Raw genomic sequence first — 25,191 nt, forward strand, 5'->3', positions numbered from 1 at the left:
GTAATGACTAATGTAATTCTTGGTTATAATGGCAGTGCCGCCGCCTCTGTGGGTCAGCCTGTCAGTTCTGTACAGATGAAATCCTCTGATTTTGGGAATGTCCGATGATTTCATATGCGTTTCACTTATCAAAACCACATCCAGCTGATGTCTTTGGGCGAACTCTTTAAGCTTCACGACCTTATTTCTGAGGCCGTTCGTGTTCCACGCGTTAATCTGAGTCTGGATTTAGTTTATTCCTGTTCATGAGTGAGCGCTGTGGGGATGGTTTCTGTATCCTTTTGGAATCTTTTGGTATAGGATAGTGTAGGGTTGGATCTGCTGAAGTCTAGTAGCATATTTGCCAGAGAAGAGGTGATGATGGCTGTCAGGTTTGTGTGTTGTACTAGCTGATCCTGTTCATGAGTTATCTGTTTAGAACGGACTACATCCGCATATGCCCTTGTCTGTCGTTTGTTCTTTTAAAGGCCTCTGACTGCTGCAGATGGGCTTCTGACAATTTTTGCTGGTCTTTGAGAGGCTGTGAAGCTGAGGCCTCTGATGTGGATCTACTGGGGGAGGAAGAGTGTCTGTCTGTCTGTCTCCGATTTTTTATTTTTTATTTTTTTGGTTTTGAATGCATCCCATGTAGTTGGCTGTGTGTGGCCCACTGCAGTTGGCACATTTAGCCAGGGTGGTTTTGGCTTTGTGCAGATATTGGTTGGGTGGCTGTCCCCACATTTTAGACATTTCAACTCAGCCTTACACATTTTCTGCGCTTGGCCAAATTTTTGACATCTGTGGCACTGACCTATTGAAGCCCTTTTCCTTAAGGTTTCTGAGCTGATTTTCAGTCCACAGATAGACATCAGGTCTTATATATGTCTGTAAGCTTGACTGATCTCAACTAATAGTAGTGGCATCGGAGTCTTGTCTTTTTTGGTCATTCTGTTAACCTTGATGGGTGGTAGGTCCTGATGGTTAGATCAGCAGCCACTTCTTCTGTGGATACGTCTTCAGACACTCCTCTGAAGTGTCTGAAATGTGGTGGGCTGAATATTGATGCCGTCAGTGAAATCTTTGCATAGTTATAAGAGATCTGTGGATTGCATATGAGATTGCACCTTAGAGACAGCCATCTTTATTTTTCGAGCAGTATAATCGGAAGTATCTTTTCTCTAGTAGAGGTAGACGAGTCGGAAACGGGACCGTCTTCTTCCAATCCATCCTATTTTGGTGGTTCAGAGGCCGTGGTATTGCGCTTCTTGCGCCCACGGACCTCCGTGAAGTCTGAGGGGCAGAGATCACCAAGTCCAGCCTCTCATCTGCTGGAGCATTGTCGTCGTCATCCTCTGACATAGAGTATAAATTAAGTTCAAATTTTTTGAGAATTTTTTCAGTATATTTATGGCTAGTCCTCTGTCCAGCGACTCTATCAGGGCGTCAGCGTCAACCCGACTCATACCGAGAAAACAAGGTGCAAAATCACTGCTCAATCTCGTGGGTCCTTGAGTCCACGTAGTTGTCCCGTAGAGCCAATCACTGGTCTATCCACAAAGAGAATCCCGCAGCCGCAAAAAAGACTGCCAGCAAAACCAAGCATTGTAAAAACGCGTGAAGTAACAGCAATTTTTTTTTATAGTACCCTAATAAATTTCCTTAAGGGTTCTGGGCTGATTTTCAGTCCACACATGGACGTCAGGTCATATATATGTCTGTAAGCTTGACTGATCTCAACTAATAGTAGTGGCATCGGAGTCTTGTCTTTTTTGATCATTCTGCTGACCCTGATGGGTGGTATGTCCTGATGGTTTAGATGCCAGCCTGGTTGGCCGAGTGGTCAGCATATCCCCTCTCCACCCAAAAGGCCACTGGCATGGATGTTTGTGATACTAGTGGTGGTGGGCGGCCGTAGATGGCGTTGGTGTAGATGATAAAGGTAGTTTGGGTTGGTCAAGATGAAGAGCTGTAGAGTAGGTGCCCTCCCTCAATGAGTCTTTGGACTCCTTTGAGGGGTTATGTAATAATAATAATAATAAAATGGGAAAAGGAGTGTCAAGAACTCACTTGGTCACACAGTGAAAACCTACCTCCCTAAAATACCATACATCCACCATTGGTCCTCATAGGGGGTGGGGCCTACACCGCCATCAGACCTCGTGCATGTTTCATACAGAGGGGGAGACAGTAGGTTTCAAACTGTGTTAACTCCAGTGCAATATGAGTTTCCTGAAAAACCTTATATAAAATTCAATTAGGTACAGCCTAAAATAACCTGTCCGATCACATCAAAAGTCAATAGCGAATCCTGTTCGGATTAATTTGTTCGCTACTATGTATATATAGTAAATATTAAAATTAGTGATCGGAGCTTATTCTACTTTTACCATGAGTTATCTTGGTCTTGCACTACCTGTAGGGTCAGCTAGACTTGCATTACGTGCAGGCGCAAACTTGACTTATTTGTCTGTTTGCTTGCTTGGGAATTGGAGTAAAACTAGGTTTAAAATAGCTTGGTATCTTTAACATATATATATATATATATATATATATATTAGCAAGTTTGAGTGCGGTTAGTAGTTGGAAGGGAATCAATCGTTCGATGCCGTTGGCACACTCTCTCTCGATGAGTCTTTGGACTCCCTGGAGGTGTCACATAATAATAATAATAATAATAATAATGATAAGCAGCATTCTCAGCAAGTGTTCCTTAACCTTCGGGAGGATGACATTGCATGCTGTTTACTATATTAACGGAACTGAACTGCAGGAAGTTGATGAGACAAGAGACTTGGGAGTTATTGTGGACAGAGAATTTAAGTTTAAAGGGCATATTGCTAAGATTGCCAAAACATCACATCAAATTACATGGTTGTTGAGGAACACACTAACAAGCAGGGATAGGGAAGTTATTGTTCCACTCTATAAGGCATTAATAAGGCCGCATTTGGACTATTGTGCACAGATCTGGTCGCCAGGATTTCTTGGTGATGCGGAAGTGGTAGAGAGGATTCAGAGGCGGGTTACAAATATTGTTGCAGGTCTGGGGGATATTCCCTATGAGGATAGATTGATGATCTGTGGGCTCCAAAAACTAGCTGATAGACGTAGGAGAGGAGATATGATAGAGGTATTTAAATTGTTAAAGGGATTTTACAGGATTGATACTGATGATATTCTTAAGACCAATGCAGGATGTGAGAGAACGAGGGGCCATCCCTGGAAATTGTGTAAGAGTGTGGTTAACAAGGGTGTTAGGACTAGATTTTTTACTTGGAGGGTTGTGAATGGGTGGAATGCTTTGCCAGAACTGGTTGTGAATGCTTCAACTGTGAATGAATTTAAGGAGAGGTATGACAGGTATTGTGTAAATAATGGTTAGTGTGTCAATGTCGGGTGTCCCGCGATGAGTCTTTTGACTCCATGGAGACACCGTTAAAATAATAATAATAATAATAATAATAATAATAATAATCTGTGAAGTCAATAAAGGGCTTTACTTATCATCGCTTTTACCATTATTAGCAAATGGTGATACTGTAAACGCTGATAAGCCTGTGGCTATTGGTTCTTGCAAATAACATACTTGTACCTTTTGGGAACTTCGCAACTCATATTGTACTCTGCTTCAATGGCGGGCTGTCTAAGTCTTTGAGAATGTAGCGTATAATGTTCTGTTCCATTTTCAATGAATTTTAAGATGGGCGATTTAGTTTACGATCTTCTGTTATAATATTAGCTATCAGCTAGATATGAAGAATTTTTGTTGTGTAGTTATGCGATTTAGTAACTTCTTTTAGTGAATTTTTATTTTTAGCGATTAACGCTTTTGGCAATTGCGTTAATAGCTTATATTAACCAATAGCCTGTTGGTATAGATTAAACAGTTATCACCGATTGTGTGGTCTGTGTTGTGCTTTCGTTGTATGGAATGTTTGATAAATGTTTTTGGATCAAAAACATTACATAAAATTTATTTCATCTTCATAATGACTAATTTTGTATTCCATATGGTAAGTTATGATTGAACTGGTGTAATTTCTGCAATCTTTAATTTTTCTGTCTTCCAAATGTAATAGCTCATAACAGTGGGCAAAATGCATAGACCATTTAAAAATAAATGGAAGACTGTAAAGTCTTGATTAGCACTGTGAATAATAATAATAATAATAAAACAATCAGATAGATCTTGTTTATATCCCTGTTTTCTTATCACGAGCATTACATTGCTTTTATTCCAGACAACCTAAAACATTTTAGTGCATGTTCTGCACTGCACTATGCACTCTTGCTTTCCTTTCTCATTGCTTGGTTGATAACGCAATTGTATTAGCGAATCTGGATAATTATTGTTATTATTTATACTCGTTCTCCATGGAGTCAAAACACCGATTGTGAGTGGCCCACACTATCCATTAATACAATACCTATCATACATCTCCTTAAACTATTTCACTTTCTCACAACCACTTCTGACAGTCATTCTGCTCGTTTACCACTCTCCAAGTAAAGAACGTAATTCGCACACCCTTACTAACCACACTCTTAGATAACTTGGGAAAGATTTAACATGCAACATACAGCTATTTGTTGATGATGAGATAGGTAGGTAGGTAATCAGGCGTGCTGTTGATATGCAGTATTTGTCAGTTCAGTGTTAATAAATGTGAAGTCATGTACTTTGGTGTGATTAGATATCTAATGTATTATATTGGTAGGATTATACTAGAAGAAACTGATCAGGTTTAGGGATCTTGGAGTTTTATCAGACAGGAAGTTGAAGTTCAAGAGTCATATACCAAAAATTGTAAATACAACTTGGAGAATAATTGCAATGCTGAAATGAACCTGGACATGTAAAGATAAGGAAGTCATTTTGCTTCTTTACAAGACCTTGATAAGATCTCGCTTACACTATTGCATGCAGGTCCAGTCTCTTGGATTCTGTTGTTATTCAGATACAGTGGAGAGAGTGCAATGGAGTGTCAAAAATGATATCAAGATTGTGGAATACTGATTATAATGATAGATTGAGAATTTGTAGGCCGCAGACACTAGCAAGGAGAAAGAGGGCTGATATGCTTGAGACTTACAAACTTCCAAAAACTAAAAGGATTATATAAAATCTCAGTAGATGGACTTTTTAATTTTATGGTGGGTGGGAAAAGGACAATGAGGCCATCCATGGAAGTTGAGAATGAATGCTGTCCAGAAGGAAGTGAGTGCTAGATTTTTCTCTCATAGAGTGGTGTGCTACGTGCACGTGCACACACACAACATCCAATGGACTGCCATTGGATGTTGTGTGTATGCATGTAGTTTGAATAAATTCAAGAACAGGTACGATAGCTGGTGTAAATAGTATGGCCTCCCTCGATGAGTTCTTGACTCCCTGAAGGTCTCTCTTAATAATAATAACTTCCAGATGTGATCCCTTGTTTCCCCTTACTTCCCATGTATTGAAACATTTCTTTTGTGTCAATCTTTTAGAATCCCTTTAGTAACTTATAAGTTTCTATTATATTTCCTCTCTTCCGCCTGTCAACTAATCTCTGCAAACCATACACCTACAGTCTGGCCTCATAGGTAACATTCTACAGACCTGTTGTGAGTTTAGTAACCATTCTCTGAATCCTCTAAACCACCTCCTGTCTACTAGAAATGCAGGTGACCAAATCAGTGCTTAGCAGTCAACACGTCGCTGAATCATAGATTTATAAAGAGCGATAATGACCTCCTTGTCTTTACTTCACATTGTGCTTTTCAACATCCAAGTAATCCTCTGGGCTATTTTGGCAACTCTTGCAATTTGTTCTTTGAATTTCAAATCTCTATCCACCATCACCCCCAGATCTCTAGCCTCATCAGTTTCCTGTATTACATTTAATGTTGTAAAATGTGCATTACATTTCACAACATTAAATTGACAACCATTATCATTTGCTCACACTGCTAATTTATTTAAGTCAACCAATGAGATATTTATATCAGCTTTAGCAAATATTGCCCTCTCCAGTTTTGCATCATCGGTAAACAACTGAATACCCCCCCCCATCAAATCTTCTGCTATATCGTTAATGTGTCAATCAAAGATAAGTTAGCCAATCTCATATGGAGGTAGCAGGGTTTTTCATCCCACATACAGACAAATCGGCCCTTCAGAACACACACAATTTTCAGACATAGAATACCAGTTGTGGTGGTTGTGGAGGTGGGCAGTAGATGGAGATGATTCGTAGTAGGTTCAGTATAGTGGTTGAGACAGTTGTATCAGTTGAGTCAGTTGTAGGTGTCTTCCCACGATGAGTCTTTGGACTCCTTGGAGGTGTCAGGAATAATAATAATAATAAATTAAAAAGTAGTGGCCCTAGTACAGAGCCCTGGGGAAATCCATTAGTCACCCTCATTTGCGTTAATTCCACTCCATATACAACCCTCTCATGCCTGTCCAGACACCCTCCCCAATCCATCCCACCAGACTCGTATCCATTCCCATTTGCTCCAGCTTATGTAATAGTTTTCCATGCAGTATTCTGTCAAATGCCTTTGCAAAGTCTAGCAGTATCATATCACAATATTTGCTAATTTTGTATTCCCCCTAATGCATCAAAGATGTGAATATAGAAAGTGATATTGATTTTGTCCATTCTCTTTATATCTTCATTTTTGCTACTGAAACACTATCAGTTGTCAAAGGTAGGAGATAGTGAACTGAGAAACAGAAATAAGACAGGATGTCAGAAGTTTTTTCTCTTAAAAGTTTTTCAGAGTCATTTAATAATTAGGTGTGACACCTTTTGGCAACTCGTATATAACTTCTGCATTACTTCAACCTTAGTATCACCTCTGGGTCTGGCTTTGGCTCCCACTGAAGAGACCTCAATAAAGGTCGAAAATGGTCTGGGTAGTGGCCCTTACCCATAATGCATAGTATTATACCTGTCTGCAAGAAGATGTGCTTTACATTATGGGATACTAAGGCAGGTGATGCTAAGTCTTAGCATCACCTGCTTATACCAGCTGACCTAGTCCTGAAAATACTTTGGGTGCAAGCTTTGTTTGCTTACACTTGGATAAAGGATTAAACCTTTATCCAAGTGTAATTTTTTGGTATCTTGAATTTAAGACAGGATGTGTTTCAGCAACATTGCAGTTCATTCATCCCCACTGGAAAATGATGACTAATATCTCAAACATCCATCTCCTAATCAAAGGTCTTGGAGCTTGGATCATTTGAGCACTTTAGGTTTGTCAAATGAATAAAAAAACAAACAGACTGTGGATGGGATTTGAGGCTTATGCAAAATGGTTCATTAATGTTTAGTAAGAAAAATAGAATAAGCAAACATATAGAGCCCTCGAAGACTTTATTTTATCTCCCCTCCCTCCCCCTCCCAAGTGCACAAGTTTTTAGGATTCCAAGTCGCTGTGAACTGTGTTTGTCCTGTGTTGTAACTCGAAGCTCTCTGTGTAGGCTGCATACATGTATTGCTGCACTCTATTAATAGAAACTTCAACATAAATCAGAGTTGTTAAATATATGGGATCATCATCAAATTAAAGAAACTGGTGAAGCCAAAATTGCAAGCATGGTACATGCTTTGAAGAAATATTCAGAGAACCTGACAGGCCACTGACAAAATGAAGATAAGCAAATTCTAATTTTATTGTAATTATATGATATGTTTACTTTTTCTGTAGCTCATTCTGATTTTTGCCTGTTTCATAAGGAAGTGGAGGAATTTTCATCCCTCAAAGGGCAAACCAGCTTGTGAACTGCATCTACAGACATACAATACTTATCCTTAGAGGGAAGCAGCAGCAGAGGAATATAGTAAGTCAGCCACATTGAATTGCCGAACACCTTTAATTAGGGGATCCATTTTTCATGCATCCAACTATTTATACAACTTCCAAATTACTCATCCTTAGAATATTGCCCACATGTTTTAGGTGATGCACCTAAAACTTCCCTAAAAATGCTTGATGCTATCCAGAGAGCAATTCAACTCATAAGATGATCCCTTTCCACAGACTCACTTCATCCTCTGTCTCACAGATTGTTTCAGTTCTGTCTCTCCTACAGCACTTCCATGGTCATTGTTCCAGAGAACTGATGATTATTATTCCTCTACTTTGACCCCTTCTTCTCCTCGTCATCATGTATTCCATGTACTTCTGGAACAGCCTTCCTCATGAGTTTCCTCTAGCTCTTCAATACCTATATGCCAAGGTATTGGCTATAGGTTCTTGCTTTTGAGCAAATGCCAAACAAGCATGATAGCTTTTGCAGATGATGTAGGATAGATGTTAATTCTGGAGCACAACTGTTGAACCAAATAGGGGAAGGGGAGAATACATTAGTACTAGAATATTTGATGGTATCTATGCTATCCAGGATAATTTTGATCTTTTTCTAGCAAAAGAATGAAAGAGGCATGCAGTGAGCTGACCTTGATATAATGGGAGACAATTCACTTTGGTTGCCCATACAATTGGAAGAAAAGGCCAGCTGCCAGCAGGTTGGTTAGCTTCTTGGCAGTTGACCTTATCTTTGGATTGCAATGGTATCAGCTGGCTGTGAGAGGTGAAAGTGTGTAAGGTGGAATTGCTATTTTGGAAACCTTGGTTAGATACTGAAAAGCTAGACTGCTATTTTAGTAAAAGACAAGTTTTCTGTATTTGGCCCTTTCAAAGTTTGATTTGGATGTTCATGGTATTTTTACAGATGTAGGCTGAGTGTGAAACTGGAGTTCTTCACATTCAGGCACTTAAGAAATGTGGATTGTTATCATTTGCTGTGTAGAGCAAAAGGTTTGGATAGTGATCAGGGGTTTCTGATGGAACTTGAGAATTGAAATGTTTCATTCCATCAAATATTTCATTTATTTAGTTGGAGAAAGTATCTTTAGTTAGTTGAAACAATCAAACCATGCAAAGAAGGAGTAGAAATCATCTCATATGGTACTGTTTTAATGCTAATGGATAGATAATTTTTTAGGTCCTTACTAAGCCAATATCTTGGCATTCCTTTAAGCTTTAATAGTGGTCCCAGAGAAGGAAAGCCAGTTTGAATTCAACACTGTAGTCCCTGAGGAATGTGAAACTCTCTGTTGGCTGTTGATCAGAATATAAGTGAACTGTGTTAATATAAATTTTCTGCTTTGAGAATAGATTTTGTGAAACAGATTTGTGAAAACTTCAGATTTTGAAAAAAAAAATCTGGTTTCATGAGATTTTTACTATTTGCATCTAAACATAAAACATCTGTGATCCTGGTTTTCATTTTCATGGATAAATACATCAGATGTGTTTATCCGTGATATTGTCAATCAGTGTTAAAGTTTAGCAATATAACATGTTATTAATTTGTATATCTTCTTAAATATTTGCAATTGTGTTGATAATTTATGCTTTGTGTTTTGATTTAAATCAACTTCATAAAAAAAAAAAAAATTCCAAAATTGTTAAAATAAAATATGGGTAATGTATTTTAAAGAGTTAGAATAAATGAAGACTCATTCTAATGCTTTAGAGTACAAATGCATAGGTGGAATACATTACCTTAAATAGGAAAAATTCATTAATGTTATTTTTATTATTTTTTTCTTGCTTTTTTCCATTGGATGGTTTATGTTTGTAGTGGTTTATTTCATGATTTAAATCCAAATTTAAATGTGTGTGTAAATGAAAGTGATTTTACTACCTTGTTTCCAAAAAGTTGAGAATATTGCTTAAAAGAGGTAAATGGCATGTTTCATGTTAGGGTTCTGTTAATCACTGTCTAAAACAAAAATTATTTAGTGCTCCAGTAATTTAGCATCAGAAATAGAGATGGTCAGTTTAGCTTTAACCATGTTTCTGTGGTAATGTTGGTTTGAAATGCAGCAAAGCATCAGCAGTTTAATAAATTATATTTATTTTGTTCTGGTGTAGTATTTTAAGTTAGTACTATTGTTATACAAGAATTTCTATGGAGTACATTATTCACATAGTGGTTATGATATATCTCTTAACTTCATTCACTTCATGATTCCCTCTGGCATCCCATTCCACTCATTTGCTGCTCTTCAAGCAAAAAAAATTTCCTGTCATGTAATGGAAAGTTTCTTCAGAATACCCTTTAAAACTGCTTAACATATGTTTTTGTCATAAAGCAAACTTTGCTTACACTTAAAGGATTAAACCAGGAATATAATTTCTTGGCAATTTTAATTTATAGTATAACCATGTGAAAAAATTTCCAGCATCTATCTCTAATCCAGAGTATTTTAGTTTGCAGTCCTTAAGTCTCTTTCTCTCTCTCTCTCTCATGTGAAACAATCCACAATGTCACTATTATTATTATAATAATAATAGTGACTATTATTATAATAATGGTGAATATTATTATAAAAATAATAACTACCCATGGAGTCAAAAACTCATCTAGGAGGTCCTTTTATCCCCATCCTCCTGTCCACTAGACTCTGCGAGTTGCATTCTCAATCTTTCCTCATACTCGACATTCCAGAGGTTAGAAACTACCTTAGTCAGTCGCCTCTGGATCCTCTCCAACATCTCTTGATCCTTCTGAAAACCAGGTGACCAAATCTGGACACAATAGTCCATGTGTGGCCTAATCAATGCCTTGTACAATGGAACAAGGAACTTCTGCATCATTCCCTGAAGCCTTTGTGTTGTCTTCACAATTTTGGCTGTGTGTCCCCTAAATTTCAGATCCTTATCCACTATCATCCCCAGATCTTGTATTTCTTCCACCTCTGACAATATATCCTCACCAAGCATAAATTCTGCATCCCATTTTTGTTTTCCAAATTTTAAAACCTTACATTTTGCAAAGTTGTACTCGCATCCCCATTCCTGTGCCCATTCACTCAATTTATTTAAGTCTTCTTGTAAGGCCACAGCATCTTCTGTACTCTTCATGGTTCATTCCAACTTTGCATCATCATCTGCAAACAACTGAATATCTCCATCCAAATCTTCACCAATATCATTAATATACAAGTTAAACAGCAACAGCCCTAGAACAGACCCCTGAGGCACACCACTAGTAACTTTCCTTTTCCTGGATATTGCTCCCCCCATACACAACTTGTTGATACCTATCAGATAGCCAGCCTCCAATCCAATGCACCAATCTAATCCAACCCCCATCCACTTCAGTTTGACTATCAACTTATCATGTGGTAATCTATCAAAAGCTTTTGCAAAATCTAAGTATATTACTGTGTATCCTTCTCTTTCCATGGAAGCAGTCACCCTATTGTAATAAGTAAGTATATTACTAAAATATGACCTCCCTTTAGCAAGTCCATGCTGTCCATCAAAGATAATACCATTGTCAAACCATTTCTGGATCCTAGTTCTCACAAGCTTCTCCAACAACTTAATTATAACACCTGACACAGATAGGCCTATAGTTTCATGCTTGAGTTCTACCACCTCCTTTATGAAGTGGCACAATCTTGCCCTCCTTCCACTCCTTAGGAACTTGACTGAGTGCAAGACTCGTATTAAAAAAATATGTCAAGGCCGGCATCAACTCCCTGGCACATTCCTTCAGAATACGTGGTGATATATTATCAAGTCCTACAGCCTTATTTACATCTAGTTTGCTCAACTCCCCATACACTTCTTGCTCACTTACAGCCAGTCTCTCTTCCCCATCATCAACTGCTCCCAATCTCTCCATGAAGTCACATTCACAAGATTGAAAGACCTTTAATCTCCACCATCTCCACCACACCTTCTGCAACAGCTATCTTTATACCATTTTCTCCAATCAATGTCATCCTTCCATAATCATTATTTCTTTTGATGGCTACATATTGAAAGAACTCCTTAGGATTCTTTTTGGCTTCATTAGCTAACTGCTGTTCACACCTCTCTTTAGCTATCCTCACCAACCAAGTCATCTGCCTTGCCTGGTTTTTGTAGTCCTCATGGAATTGGTTATTTCCACTTCTCTTATGCTGCCTTCATAATGCCCTTTTTCTCTGTATTGCATGCTTAATCTCTTTATTCATCCATTTCACACCTACATTATTTAACATTCTCACCCTGGAATACATATAGACATTGCATTTACTAGATAGTTTTTGAAAATCCCCCAAGTTGCATTGATCTCTTTTTCAGCTAACTCCTCATTCCATGCTATACCTGCAAGCTGTCTCCTGAGCTCTTCATAATCATTCCTCTTGTAGTTCCACATATACCCTTTTCTTACAGAGGTCCTCACAGTGCTGGCAACCACTCAGGTAATTATCTAATGGTCACACCCAGGTAATTATCTCATGGTCACTCTCACCAATTGGTGGGTGATTTGACGCTTCATTTATAATTACATTCTCTGATAAGATGACCAAATCCAAGACCCTCAATCCTCATGTGCACTCTGTTACATACTGTCTGAGATAGTTATCCTTCAAAAACTCAAGAAACTCATTTTCTTTACTTCCAGTTGCTATCTCATCATTCCAGTCTATATTGCCATAATTAAAATCACCCATAATGATCACTCTTCTTATTTGCTTGGCTAATTTGATTATACATTTCATAGTCACTACCATCCACATTTCCTAGTCTATAACAACATCCAACCAAGTATTTCATTCCATTCACCTCTATCTCACACCATACTGCCTCAAAACCACTGGCATCATTTCCCTTTTGCATCTCTACTTTGTATGGACATAACTCTTTCTCTATCATCAATAGCACTCCCCCTCCCATTTTACTCCTTCTATCCTCACGAAACACATCATATCCTTCCATCTCTATTCCTGTCAGGATGTCGTCCTCATCTAACCATGTCTCACTTATTCCAACAATTTTTGGGTGAACAGATTCAATTAGTGCAACCATTTCCTCTGCCTTGTTTCTTACAATCTTCTACCATTTGTATATAAACACAACAGCTCATTCTTTGATCTACAGCTAGTTCCACTGATAACACTCATTTGATGTGATCTCTCCATGCTCGACTGGGGTGAACAGATTCAATTAGTGCAACCATTTCATCTGCCTTGTTTCTTACAATCTTCTAGCACTTGTATATAAACACAACAGCTCATGTTTAAGTTAAGGGATATTACATCCCATATCATTTCTTAGCCGAATAAGAAACTCAAAGAGTTTCATGCCGAAAATAGTAGAAACTATATAAAGTTCGGCGATTCCAAGCGTAAGCAAATACCTGGATACTGCAGCAACTGACCCTAAAGGTAGTGCAAGCTGAGGCAACTCATGTCTAAGGTGGAGCAAGCTCCGATCACTATTCTTGATATTTACCCATAATGTGAACTTAGCACCTAGCAGCTGTTTTTCTGTTCTACATTATGAGAGAAGGTCACTACCCAGACCGGTTAGGGTCAGTTGCTGCAGTATCCAAGTATTTGCTTACGCTTGGAATCGCCGAACTTTGTATAGTTTCTACTATATTCGGCATGAAACTCTTTGAGTTTCTTATTCAGCTAAGAAACGATATAGGATGTAATATCCCTTAACTTAAACAAGTCATATGTTGCCGAATCGAAGCCTTTGGCTCTTCATATATCTAATAATTTATTAGGACACCTCTCGGCAATACTCATAGAAGGGTTGTAAGTTCTGTTCGCTACAACCTTGATATTAACTAGGTCTACCTACTGATGAGATCCAGTTTGTGAGGAGTGCCCAATCCAGCGAATCTGAAAGAGAGCCGCATGTTCCAGTCCTGCTGCCAGATTGTCTTTTATTTTTGCCTTGTGCCTGCTTGTAGTCTTCCACCTCTACGTAGTGTAGCAGGAGATTTCTGCAAACGGGGAACGCTTGGCCCTGGTTTAAAGGTCTATCCACTTTTCCGGAACTTAATTCATAGTGAGATATTTTTCTCTCTTCCAAATGACTTCATTTCTGCCGTGAGTGAAGACCCTCGGTATAGAGGCAGGCGTCAACGTACCGAAGAGGACTTTAGCAAGAGCTCTCGCCAACATAGTAGGGGCACAAAAGATATTTGGTTTTACCCCTTATGGAGCAGGTAGATACCAGGTAGTGGTGAAAGATATAGAAACCAGGAATAAGTTAATGGCAGGTGTAGAATGTGAAGGGAAAATGATCTATCCCTTCGTAGTAGGAAGTCTACTGAAGACACTACGAATAGAAAGTTCCCTGTAGAATATCTCGAGGAAGGCAGTGCGATAATAAAAAAGGTTTTCTCAAAATGGGGAGACGTACAGGATGTCAAAATCACCAACGATGCTGACTACCCCGACTGGAAGACTGGTGAGGTGACCTTCCTTATGGAGATGAAGGCCGAGGTCCCCAACTTTGTATTTCTAGGCTCTGCCAGGGTAGTAGTCAACTACCGTGGTGTAAGAAAGCAATGTTTTCGGTGCAGATCACTCGAACACCCAGGTGCAGACTTCCCCAAGAACAAATGCAGGAACTGCATGGCGGCAGGACATGCCCTAGCCCAGTGTGAGGCACCTCGCCTGAAATGTGGAAATACAACCCACAAGGTAGACGTTTGTTCCAACAGGACACAAGCAGAACGAATAGGAGGTACTATATCGCCAACCCCAGCAACCACTCCAGTAAATAAACCTGAACCCGAAAAAAAGGACGACATTCTAGTTATAGGCAAAACAGCAGAGGAGCCTAAAACAACAGAGCAGGAAGACTCTCCAGTCATTCAACCCACAGCTATCGTGACAGTAACAACAGGAAATCAAGCCACCACCACGAAAAACTCAGAATGGAAAAAAAAGAAACATAACGCAAGGAAAACTTGCATCGAGACGGAAGAGACCACAGAAGTAGAAGAAATGGAAGTCAGCAACAACAACACAGAAAAAAGACCAATCAGCCCTGATGAAGGAGAAACGAAGAGAACAAAACCAGATAACAGATGCCCAGAAGAAGTATCTGACTCTGAGGAAGAGGAAGAAAGGGAGATCAGAATAGAAAACCAAGAAGAGACTGAGGAATCAAGAAAAGGCAATATTACCTCAGCCGAGGAATCAGAGGAAGAATCCATCCCCGCTGTGGACGCCCAAAGGGTTCTAATGCGTTTAATCCCAGAAGACTCCGAGGTAATCCTCCAAAGGGCAATAGACAAAATAGGAGCACCTTTACTCCTCACAGGTCCTGAGACTATAAGCTTCGAATGGGGAGACCTCTATATAGAAAAATTAAGTGAACTAAACCCAGCACAGCTAAAAGGAATCCCTGAATTAAACGAAGAAATGGAAAGGAGTCTGTATAAAGCTCTTCACCAAATAATAAATGGCCGGGAAAAAACAGTAGCTTTTCAAATCTTACAGAAAAATACAATGAAAAAAGAGTTAAGGGCAAACTAAAAACTTGTCCTCCTTTCAGGACCAACTAAATACTTAATTCTATTGTACAACTTGTTGGTTTCTCTAGTTCACTAAGGTGGGGGTAGACCTGAGAACCCGGGCTGCGAAGGCTTACGTCGAGGCGTTGCAGCTCCTTGTGGGCTGCATCACTCGGGCTGGGTTCTTCCCCCAACTCTCGGTTCTCTGGTTGATAAAGTCCACCTCAATATAGATCCCGCTATCGCAGTTTTTTTTTTTTTCTTTTTCAGTTGTAAGGCATGGTTTAAGAATAATCTAAGTTCCAAATTTTAACAACTTTTTTAGGGGTTACAAGATGACGTCTTCAGACACCTGGATTAATGTAACCTAAAGTTATCTTTTTCGTATTAAGTGAAGTGTAAATTTTAAGTTTTTTTTTTTAGAACAGGTGTAAGGAGATTATGTTTTACAGACCTTTTAGCCACAACCTCTGGGTTACACAGCTAAACAGGTTGACTGAAGCCTCTTTTTACCTCCTACTATCCTACTCTACCTTTCTTTAACTTCCCCTATTACTACCTGCTGACCCTCAGCAATCTTTATACTCCAAAGGCCGATGATGAAAGACATGAACTCTCATTCTACCTACTCACTGGTGAGACCTCAATAAAGGTTGAAACCGGTCTGGGTAGTGACCTTCTCTCATAATGTAGAACAGAAACACAGCTCCTAGGAGCTAAGTTCACATTATGGGTAAATATCAAGAATAGTGATCGGAGCTTGCTCCACCTTAGACATGAGTTGCCTCAGCTTGCACTATCTTTAGGGTCAGTTGCTGCAGTATCCAGGTATTTGCTTACGCTTGGAATCGCCGAACTTTATATAGTTTCTATTATATTCGGCTAAGAAACGATATGGGATGTAATATCCCTTAACTTAAACAAGTCATATGTCGCCGAATTGAAGCCTTTGGCTCTTCATATATCTAACAACAGCTCATTCCTGGATCTACAGCTAGTTCCACTGATAACACTCATTTGATGTGATCTCTCCATGCTCAACTGGAGCCATTTCCCTTTCTGCTTATTCATTTTAGAACCCTCTTCAATTCCAGCTGTTTCCTTTTGATCCCAGGTCATCTCATTCCTTTGCTGTCTACACATGCTCACACATCCTCTTGGAGCATTCACCTTTCTCCTTGTATCTCCTATCCACCCTGAGTCTCCCCATTTCCCTGTTCATCTTGCACACCCATTCTCTCATTTTCCATACTCATGCCACTTACTTCCTTATTCATAACCAAGTTTGACTATAGTTTCACTATATTGGTTTCACTATAAACAAGTTTCACTATATTGGTTACTTATTCATGTTAACATAAAGTTTAACATTATGTAACTTGTGTGTACTTGTCAGCATCGACCATATCACAGTGGTAACACACTGCATGGTTGTTATAAATCTTCAAGTGTTCCCTAAAATTCAGATGCCTGTCATTTATAATCCAAAGATCCTAAATGGCATCAAAGTTGCTGAAACTGAGTTGAACTAGTATAGTATGTAGCATTACACTTCTGCATTCCTAAATTAGAAGTGTAACATTACAGATTAATTTTTAGAGTGTCCATAATTGTTCTGAAAGAATTTAGGTCAAATAATTTATTTATAATTTAGATTTCCTAGCTAACTTCGCTTAGATTAACTTTAGTCTTTAATCAGTGATTTCATTAATAATTATTGATTATTTATCAGGTTATATATCAAATCCACAGTCTGTCCTGAAAGCCTTTGACTGCATTATGATATACTGCACTTCTGTTGGGTTTTATATACACATATATGGAAATTTTGTATCATTTTAGGTAAACAATATGTCACATCAAGCTTTTTTTTTTTTTTTCATTTGAAGACAGGCTATAATTGATTCTAGGTCATATTAATGATGACTATGAAATTCTTAAATAAGTTGTCCTGAGACTTGCATGGTTGTTTTCACAACTCTCTATCTCATCCAAAGTGGACAGTCCTTCTTTGGGAAGTTGTTTACAACAGCCAGCATAAAGGATTCTCTATAATCGTGAAGATTGCAAACTGAAATGGAAGATCATAAACTGAAAAGATCAGTTTATGATCTTTCTGATTGTAAATCAGGAGGTCTGTTGCCTCCAACATCAGCCAATAACATTCGTTTAGATGTGGCCAGCATCCTAATCCATTCCAAGCCTCCTAAAAATAATATCCACATAAGGAAATCATTGCTTTAAAAGAGCTACACAGTAATAACCACATTGTTATAACTATGCAGACAAAGGGAATGCAACTGTTGTGATGAATTCAACAGAATATAAAAGCAAAATGCACACACTTCTACAAGATCAGTCAACATACCGAATTATAGATCAGGATCCCACCAACTCGCAAAAGAATAAAGTGTGCAAATTATTGAAAAAAGTCATCTGGCCTAAAGAAACAGTTAACAAACTCAGGCCCTTCTATGTTAAAGCATCCAGAAAACATGGAGCACCTAAAATTGATAAACGAACAAACAAAAAATTCACAAATAGTATAAACAGTCCCACATACAAACATGATAAACATTTAGCTAAACTATTAGCCATTATCACATCAATTCTCCCTCCTTTGTTAAAAATTCTGTCTACCTAAAAAGTATTTTAAAAAAACCTTACCTTAAAAAGTTCAGACATAATGGTGAGTTTTGATATCACTTCACTATTCACAAATGTACTGTTAATTGTGAAGCCCTTGATTTACTAAAGTCACACTCCCCCTCCCCCAATATATTTGAACTATTTAAATTCCCAGTACATGCAGGTTATTTTACATGGAAAGGGAAAATATATAAACAATTAGATGGGATGGTAATGGGCTGACACCAGTCAAACCAGCACTTTGGCTGCACTATGTTGATGATGTGCTTGCTATTTGGCCACATGGTCCAGACACATAGGATACATTCTTAGTGCATTTAAATAGCCAACACCCGAAAATCCACTTTACAATGGAACTGGAAGCTAATGACTGTCTGGATACACTAATCACATGTCTTCCAAATGGTTCCTTCTCTTTTTTGGTTTTTAGAAAACCCACACATACAGATATTTGCACAAACAATCACACCATCACCCATCTCATTAGTATGGTAAAAACACTAACCTACAGAACTAGAGCGATTTGTTCCAATGACAATGCTCTCCCTGCTGAACTCACTCAATTACATCACAACTTTTTAGCCAATTGCTATAATTCCCATAGGATAGAAAAAGTACCAAATGTTTCCCAGAAATTCCTCCCCTCCCACTGTCTACCACAGAAGACTACAGCAAAACTATCACTATCCCATACATTCAAGGCACATCAGAAAAGATATCTAGAGTGCTTAATAAACATCAGCTGTGCACCATATTTAAACCTTATGTCAAATTGGCAACTCTCATCTGTTCACCCAAGGACAGAATCTCTTTATCACATCCAGGAGTCTATGAAGTGCCCTGTTCATGTGATCGAGTTTACTATGGACAGACAGAAAGAACTGCATACATCCACCTCAGTGAACATAAAAAATACATCTAGCACTGTCGTTATGTCAAGTCAGGTCTAGCAGACCATCTTTCAGATATCCCTGCACACAGGATCAATTGGAAAAAAAAAACAAAAGGGCTACACATTTGTTATAAGTTATAGAGGTTGTTTTTTTGGAATCAACAGAAGCCTTGAAACATATTCCAAGTATGGCTGTATAAATTTAGCAAATATTTGGGAGACAGTCATCTTAAGACCTAATTAATACCTGCTTTCTCTCTCTCTGTTTTTTTTTTTTTATTATTATTCCAACATAGATGGCACCTAATTAGAACTTTAGTCTTCGTGTTCTCTGTTGCAATTGTTTAAACTAGTCCCATTGTTATACCAGATTGTTGTTGTTTTATGAACTGTGACAAACTGTTTTTGTGCTCTGAAGATGCTGATATAATATCAGTGAAATATCTGCAAATAAGTTAATAAATAGTAATTATTTTCTTATCAGTCTGTGTTCTCATCAATACCGTTGAAAATAAATTAACATATTGGTGGAGTGATCAGTGCTGAAATGAATAAGCAGAATTGGGTGAATCAAAAAAATGTACCAAATGGGGGGGGGGGAACTAGAAGAAGTTAATAGAAATAGGAGATATTATAAATGTGGCCTAATTAATCTCCTTATTTCATAGCTGCAAGTATAGAAACCTAAAGTTTCAAAAACAGACCAGAGAGTTTGGGAATACAATCTTTGGGATTGCCTTGACTTTCCTTATTTAAGACACAAGCTCTGCCTAGGAGCCAATACGTTTGCATTTTATTATTAGTGCACTGTGATTAGGTTTCACTGGCCTGATAATTGTTTCAGACTGTTGGCTTTTATCAGAGACCAGCAGAAACCTTAATATTATTATTATTTTTTTATTATTATTATTAAACAAGACCTCATGGAGTCAAAGACTCATCTAGGAGGTCCTTTTATCTCACACACATCTCATCATACCGGGTCTTAAACACATTCAAACTCCTTGCAGACACCACACTCTCAGGCAAGGCATTCCAATCATTCACAACTCTGCACGAAAAAAACCTGCCTCTCACTCCCCTACTCACACCCTCTTTATACAGTTTCCAGGGATGACCTCTGGTTCTCCCCTGATCTGGTTCTCCCACTATTCTCTGTAGAACTTCTCCACCATTGATCCTATAACAACCCCTTACCAACTTGTAGGTCTCTATCATATCTCCCCTCTTCCTTCTCTCCACTAGACTCTGCAAATTACATCTTTCAATCTTTCCTCATACTCGACATTCCAGAGGTCAGAAACTACTTTAGTCAGTCGCCTTTGGACCCTTTCCAACATCTCTTCATCCTTCTGAAAACCAGGTGACCAAATCTGAGCACAATAGTCCATGTGTGGCCTAATCAAAGCCTTATACAATGGAACAAGAATCTCCCTACTTCTACACGTCAGTGGCCTCCTCATCATTCCCAGAAGTCTTTGTGTTGTCTTCACAATTTTGGCGATGTGTCCCCTAAATTTTAGATCCTTATCCACTATCACTCCCAGATCTCTTATTTCCTCTACTTCCAACAATATATTCTCACCAAGCATAAATTCTGCATCCCATCTTTGTTTTCCAAATTTTAAAACCTTACATTTTGCAACATTGAACTCACATCCCCATTTGCTTGCCCAATCACTCAATTTATTCAAGTCTTCTTGCAAGGCCTTAAGAGAACACAAATCCTCTTTTTCATACTAGCAATTGTGTTTCAGAGAGTTGTGTTTTCATCAGTAAACTATGTTGGTGTGTAATTGTAATTATTGAAGAAGAGCCTAAAAGGTTTCATTTTGGTCATTATAAATGTTATACAAGCTCCTGTCTTAAATAGGGAAAGTCAAGGCAATCCCAATGCCAAAGATTGTATTCCCAAACTCTCTGGTCTCTGTCTTTAAGCCTAGCCAACTTGCTGAGGATTATATTCTCATAAGCTTTTGGTCTATTTTCAAAACTTTAAGTTTCTTGCATTCAGTTTTATACATTTGGCTATGAAATAGGGATAAATTTTTATCATCTCCTATTTCTATTCATTTATAATCACCAAAGACTTTTATAAGGCTCTTCAATACCACAAGAAGTCATTTACAGATTTTTTTCAATACATCACAACACTGCATGTATGACAAACTAAAAATCATGGTATGTATCACATCAGTTTGTGTGAAGAACTGCCCACATAGTTATTGGTGCTTGATATGTGATGTATCGTGTTCATAATGGTCAAAATACATAGTGCTTCAGTACTTCATTTCTGTTACTTGTTAAATCTCAGAGTAAAGAAAAACTTTTGAGATAGAATTTTCTTACAATGTATGTATTTTAAGAACTTTAGAAACATGACTAACTATAGTTATATTCTTAAATTTGTCAAAATAAATATTATACTGTGTAAAAATAAAAAGTAGCATTTTTCTGCCTTTGAAATCAGCTTTGTTAATATACTAATGTGTATCAAATACCCTATCACTGTCATCTTACATTTTGGGTAAACTGACCATTCCATTAAAAAAAAAGGATTAATGTACACCAAAATTACATCTGATGTGGCAAATAACACATCCATTTGGCCCAGCATGGCATCAACAGTAGCACAGGATCCTTTAGAAAAGACACTAAGACATAACACTTTGAATGTTCATGCCTAAACCAGTTTATATATACAAACATGAACACTTATTCAAAGTGATTTCCTAGGTCCTTATTATTTGCTCTAATTTGTGTTGGAATGATGGTTTGTCTATGATGAAGATATGGGAGATTCTGATCCTAAATGGTTGTAATTATTGCAGTTACTTCTTTTTTTACCATGATTGCTTTCTGTTATATATGTGCAGCACATGCCTTAAATGGTTATCCATTTGCTAAATATTTTTACTATGTTTAAACTAGCTTGTAGTCCTTGTTTCACTAATGAGTTATTCTTCCCAAAATATTTAATGTTTAAGTGATCAGTAAATAATAATTTACTGTGCGTGTGTTTCTGTATTTTGTCTGAACCATAGTTAGCTATAAAAAAATGACAGGGAAAAAGAAAGACGCTCATTTGTATGGTAATACTGTACATTGGGTATGTGGACTAAATGAAACTATGAACATTTAATCTGTCTTACTTTATGTGTAAAGATCAGTAAGTTGATTTGCATTAAAAAAAAACTGCTTACAGTAAATTTTCATTTTACTTTTATTAAAAATTTAATATTTCATATAGTGTGCAGTATATTTTCTCTTTTGTGTATAAAAAATAATATTATTTGTTTTGAATAGAATACTATCACAAGAATCCTTTGCTGTAATAGGCAGTTTGTTCACCAGAAAAGTTTTAGCAATATGCATATAAAACATTTTAGTTCTCTTCATGAGCCAGAGTATTTAAAGGTAAGAAAGTTGCATTTTAATGGTTTTTTGAAGTTGAACATATTTGCCATTTGTGAATATGTCATTATTTATTACAAAAGGGGTGGGGGGTAGGTGTTTGGAATCTTATAACTAAATAAAAAAAATTTTCTTTAATGTGAATCCCACATAAGAAAAGTTGTGAACTTCTGTTATTTTATTACACCATGGGTTAGATAATCTGGTAACTCTAGAGACCAAACAGAAATTTTACAAAAGGCAGTGAAATTCATCTGCCACCTTAAAGATGCTCATAAATGTTCATTTTCATGGAGGGATTTCAACTCACTGCTTATTAGTTGGATAGTAGATGTGCTATCTACTCAGTCAATTGAACATGTGACACTTAAATCACTGTATATTAACTGAAATAAGAAAACAAAAATTTTACTGCATCCTCGATCAGAGGGATTTTACAGTTGGATGAACACTGACTGGCCATCATGACCTGAGTGGCTTTAAGTGTGGTATGATAGGCACCATATGTGTTGATGCAGATACATTAAGTCATGCAGTTAGAATTTAGCTCTTAGGTGGAAGATGAATTTCATCACTTGGTGTGAGACCCCCCCCCCCCCCCTTTATTGGAGGTCTGAAGTGGCTGAAAAAGTTCCATGTTTAGTCTCAGGGTTTCCAGACAATGTAAAAATAAATAAAAAAAAAATACAAAAATATATATAAAATTGACAAAAATAGGAAAGAAAATCTTTGCCCGCTCCCAGTACAGACGTACTATAGGTTTAGTAATATATTACCTTTCATGGGTGGTAACCACATAAAAAAAAAAAAAATAAATAAAAAATACAATCATCAGTGAGTAATCAGTTGTGGAGATGACTGACTAGTTGCAAGAACATGCCAAATACTGAGTTGCTGATGAGTGGTTCCATGCTGTTTGCCTTTAATAACATAGATTATTCATGCCAGACATTGTCTAAGGAACCATTCTACCAAGAATTGTACAAAAATCAAAAAATATCCAGTGAATCGCAGCATTGTCAAGTTGCAATTTATCAATGTGAGAGGCTGACAGAGAATTCTAAGAATTGCATACTCTAACAGATTAGTTTTTAGTTGAAATTATGCCTGGGGCAATTTTTTTATGAGCATCTTATCCACAAAAGATTAAAGTTATCATACATTTAATCCTATAGATGGGTTAAGGACTAGATAATCCAGTATCTCCCTGCTGTAGAAACCAGACGCATGATATTTTTTTTACCCAAGTATCTTCAGACTTCCAATAAAGTAGGGCAGTGATCTCACATTGAGTGACAAAAATTGTTTGCCATCAGATGACTTTCAAAAGAATACCCTTCCCACCCACTACTTCCCATTTTAGTTGGCAAAGAGCAAAGATGCCATCTACTCAGCCAATTATACTTGCCTCACAGCTAGTCTGGTTGACTGAGTGGATGGCATCTTTGCTCTTTACCTACTAACATGGGAAATAGTAGGAAGGGTATTTTTTGAAAGTCATTAGAAATGCAGACAATCAACTGAAACTAAGAGGCAAGTGTATCATATATGTTAATTGTACGTTCCCCAGCCAGTTTGCTTGTTTTATATGATGAAAAACCAAAAATTTCAGGAGGAAAATTCTTTCTATATTTGCCTGTCTATGTCCTCTTTACTCACACACTGCACTGATGTGCTATATGTTTTATAACCTTTCAGATATATAAAAATATGAAACTAGTTGACACCTTCATCTGAAAAGCTCTTTTAAAGATTCCTCATATTTTAGATGACTTTCCAATCCAGGTCTTTCCAGCTGCTGAGTGAATGCTATATTGTCTTTCCATCTATACCAAGGAGGTGCTATAGTCTACTAGATGGTCATATGGTAGTGCATTGCAACATTGGTATATAGATAGTCACATTAGACTGTACAGAATGTCAAACCCTGTCAGAGGTGCAGTATAGTAGCAGACAACCTCACTCGAATCTACTTCTGTCAGCTAAAAATATCAGCCACAGGACAGAGTGGCTGCACTACAGGCTGATAGTGTGGAGAGTGTTTTCTTGGCTTATATTGGATTTCTTGATACCAGTGAACGTCACAGCCAACTTGAACACTGTGGCATCACATTTGCATTCCTTCATGTTCATAGTTTATCCATCCGATAATAGTTACTTCCAGCAGGATAATGCATCATTTCATAAAGCACAGATTTATTCAGGAATGATGGGCTTTCATGTTTTTCTTTCTGCAAAATGTTTTTGGCCCTTCATGAAGTCCATGCTCTGAGTTGAGGCTATGTTAAGGCTGAAAGGAGCATTGCTTAGCTATTCACTCTATGTAATGTATATTGTGGAGTATTTGATTTTCATTCAGATTTACAATGTATTTTAATAATTATGTTGTAAATCTGTTGAAATTAAATTGTTTTGAATCAGGTAAAAGGAAAATAGAAAATATAACTAGCTTCAAAGTTTTTTTCCCTTTGCTTGGAGTAATATAACACTGATGTAGCTTTACATTAATAGCCTCCTAATGAAATGTGTTTCATTTTTATAATAATAATTACATAAAAGCTTTGTGAGATAGAGGCCAGTATAACAAAATATATTGTCGATAAGCCACATCTTTCTACAGACTAGGAGTCTGTAGAAAGATGTGGCTGCCATGTCAGATTAGCATCGAATGAAGGCTGTGCAATTATTATGGGGAGATTGCAACTATAGGAGGGGAAAGGGTACATGGCAAAATGGAATTTTTACAGTTACTAAGGAATAATTATCTGAAACGTGGTGGTGGATACCAGAAGTTTGAGAGTGCAATATCTGGTAATAGCATCAGAAAATGAACCCATAACTACAGTAGATATTCATCCTTCATTCATAAGAAAGTAACCATGCACTTTGGTTCTGGGAAGTTGCTAACGTGCAATTCTCAGTCAAGAAAAGTTAA

The 25,191-nt window shown here is 37.5% G+C and overlaps 1 protein-coding gene across 2 annotated transcripts in view; it reads left to right on the forward strand.

Annotated features, from left to right (window-relative positions):
- The first annotated feature begins 3,601 nt into the window (after positions 1-3,601).
- mRpL48 (mitochondrial ribosomal protein L48) overlaps positions 3,602-25,191 on the forward strand; it is a 70,285-nt gene continuing 48,695 nt past the window's right edge. The window contains exons 1-3 of one of the 2 annotated variants that reach the window (XM_090400234.1): positions 3,602-3,992; positions 7,710-7,813; positions 22,149-22,259. In XM_090400234.1, the coding sequence (XP_090256360.1) occupies positions 22,212-22,259 (48 nt within the window). In that variant the 5' untranslated portion in view covers positions 3,602-3,992; positions 7,710-7,813; positions 22,149-22,211. The remainder of the gene's footprint in view (positions 3,993-7,709; positions 7,814-22,148; positions 22,260-25,191) is intronic. The other variant, XM_090400232.1, reaches the window with a different exon arrangement.

The sequence above is a fragment of the Typopeltis vanoorti genome, chromosome 11, assembly GCF_054136105.1.
Source record: "Typopeltis vanoorti isolate ZY-2024b chromosome 11, IOZ_Tvanoo_1.0, whole genome shotgun sequence".
In the NCBI taxonomy this organism is placed as follows: Eukaryota; Metazoa; Arthropoda; class Arachnida; order Uropygi; family Thelyphonidae; genus Typopeltis; species Typopeltis vanoorti.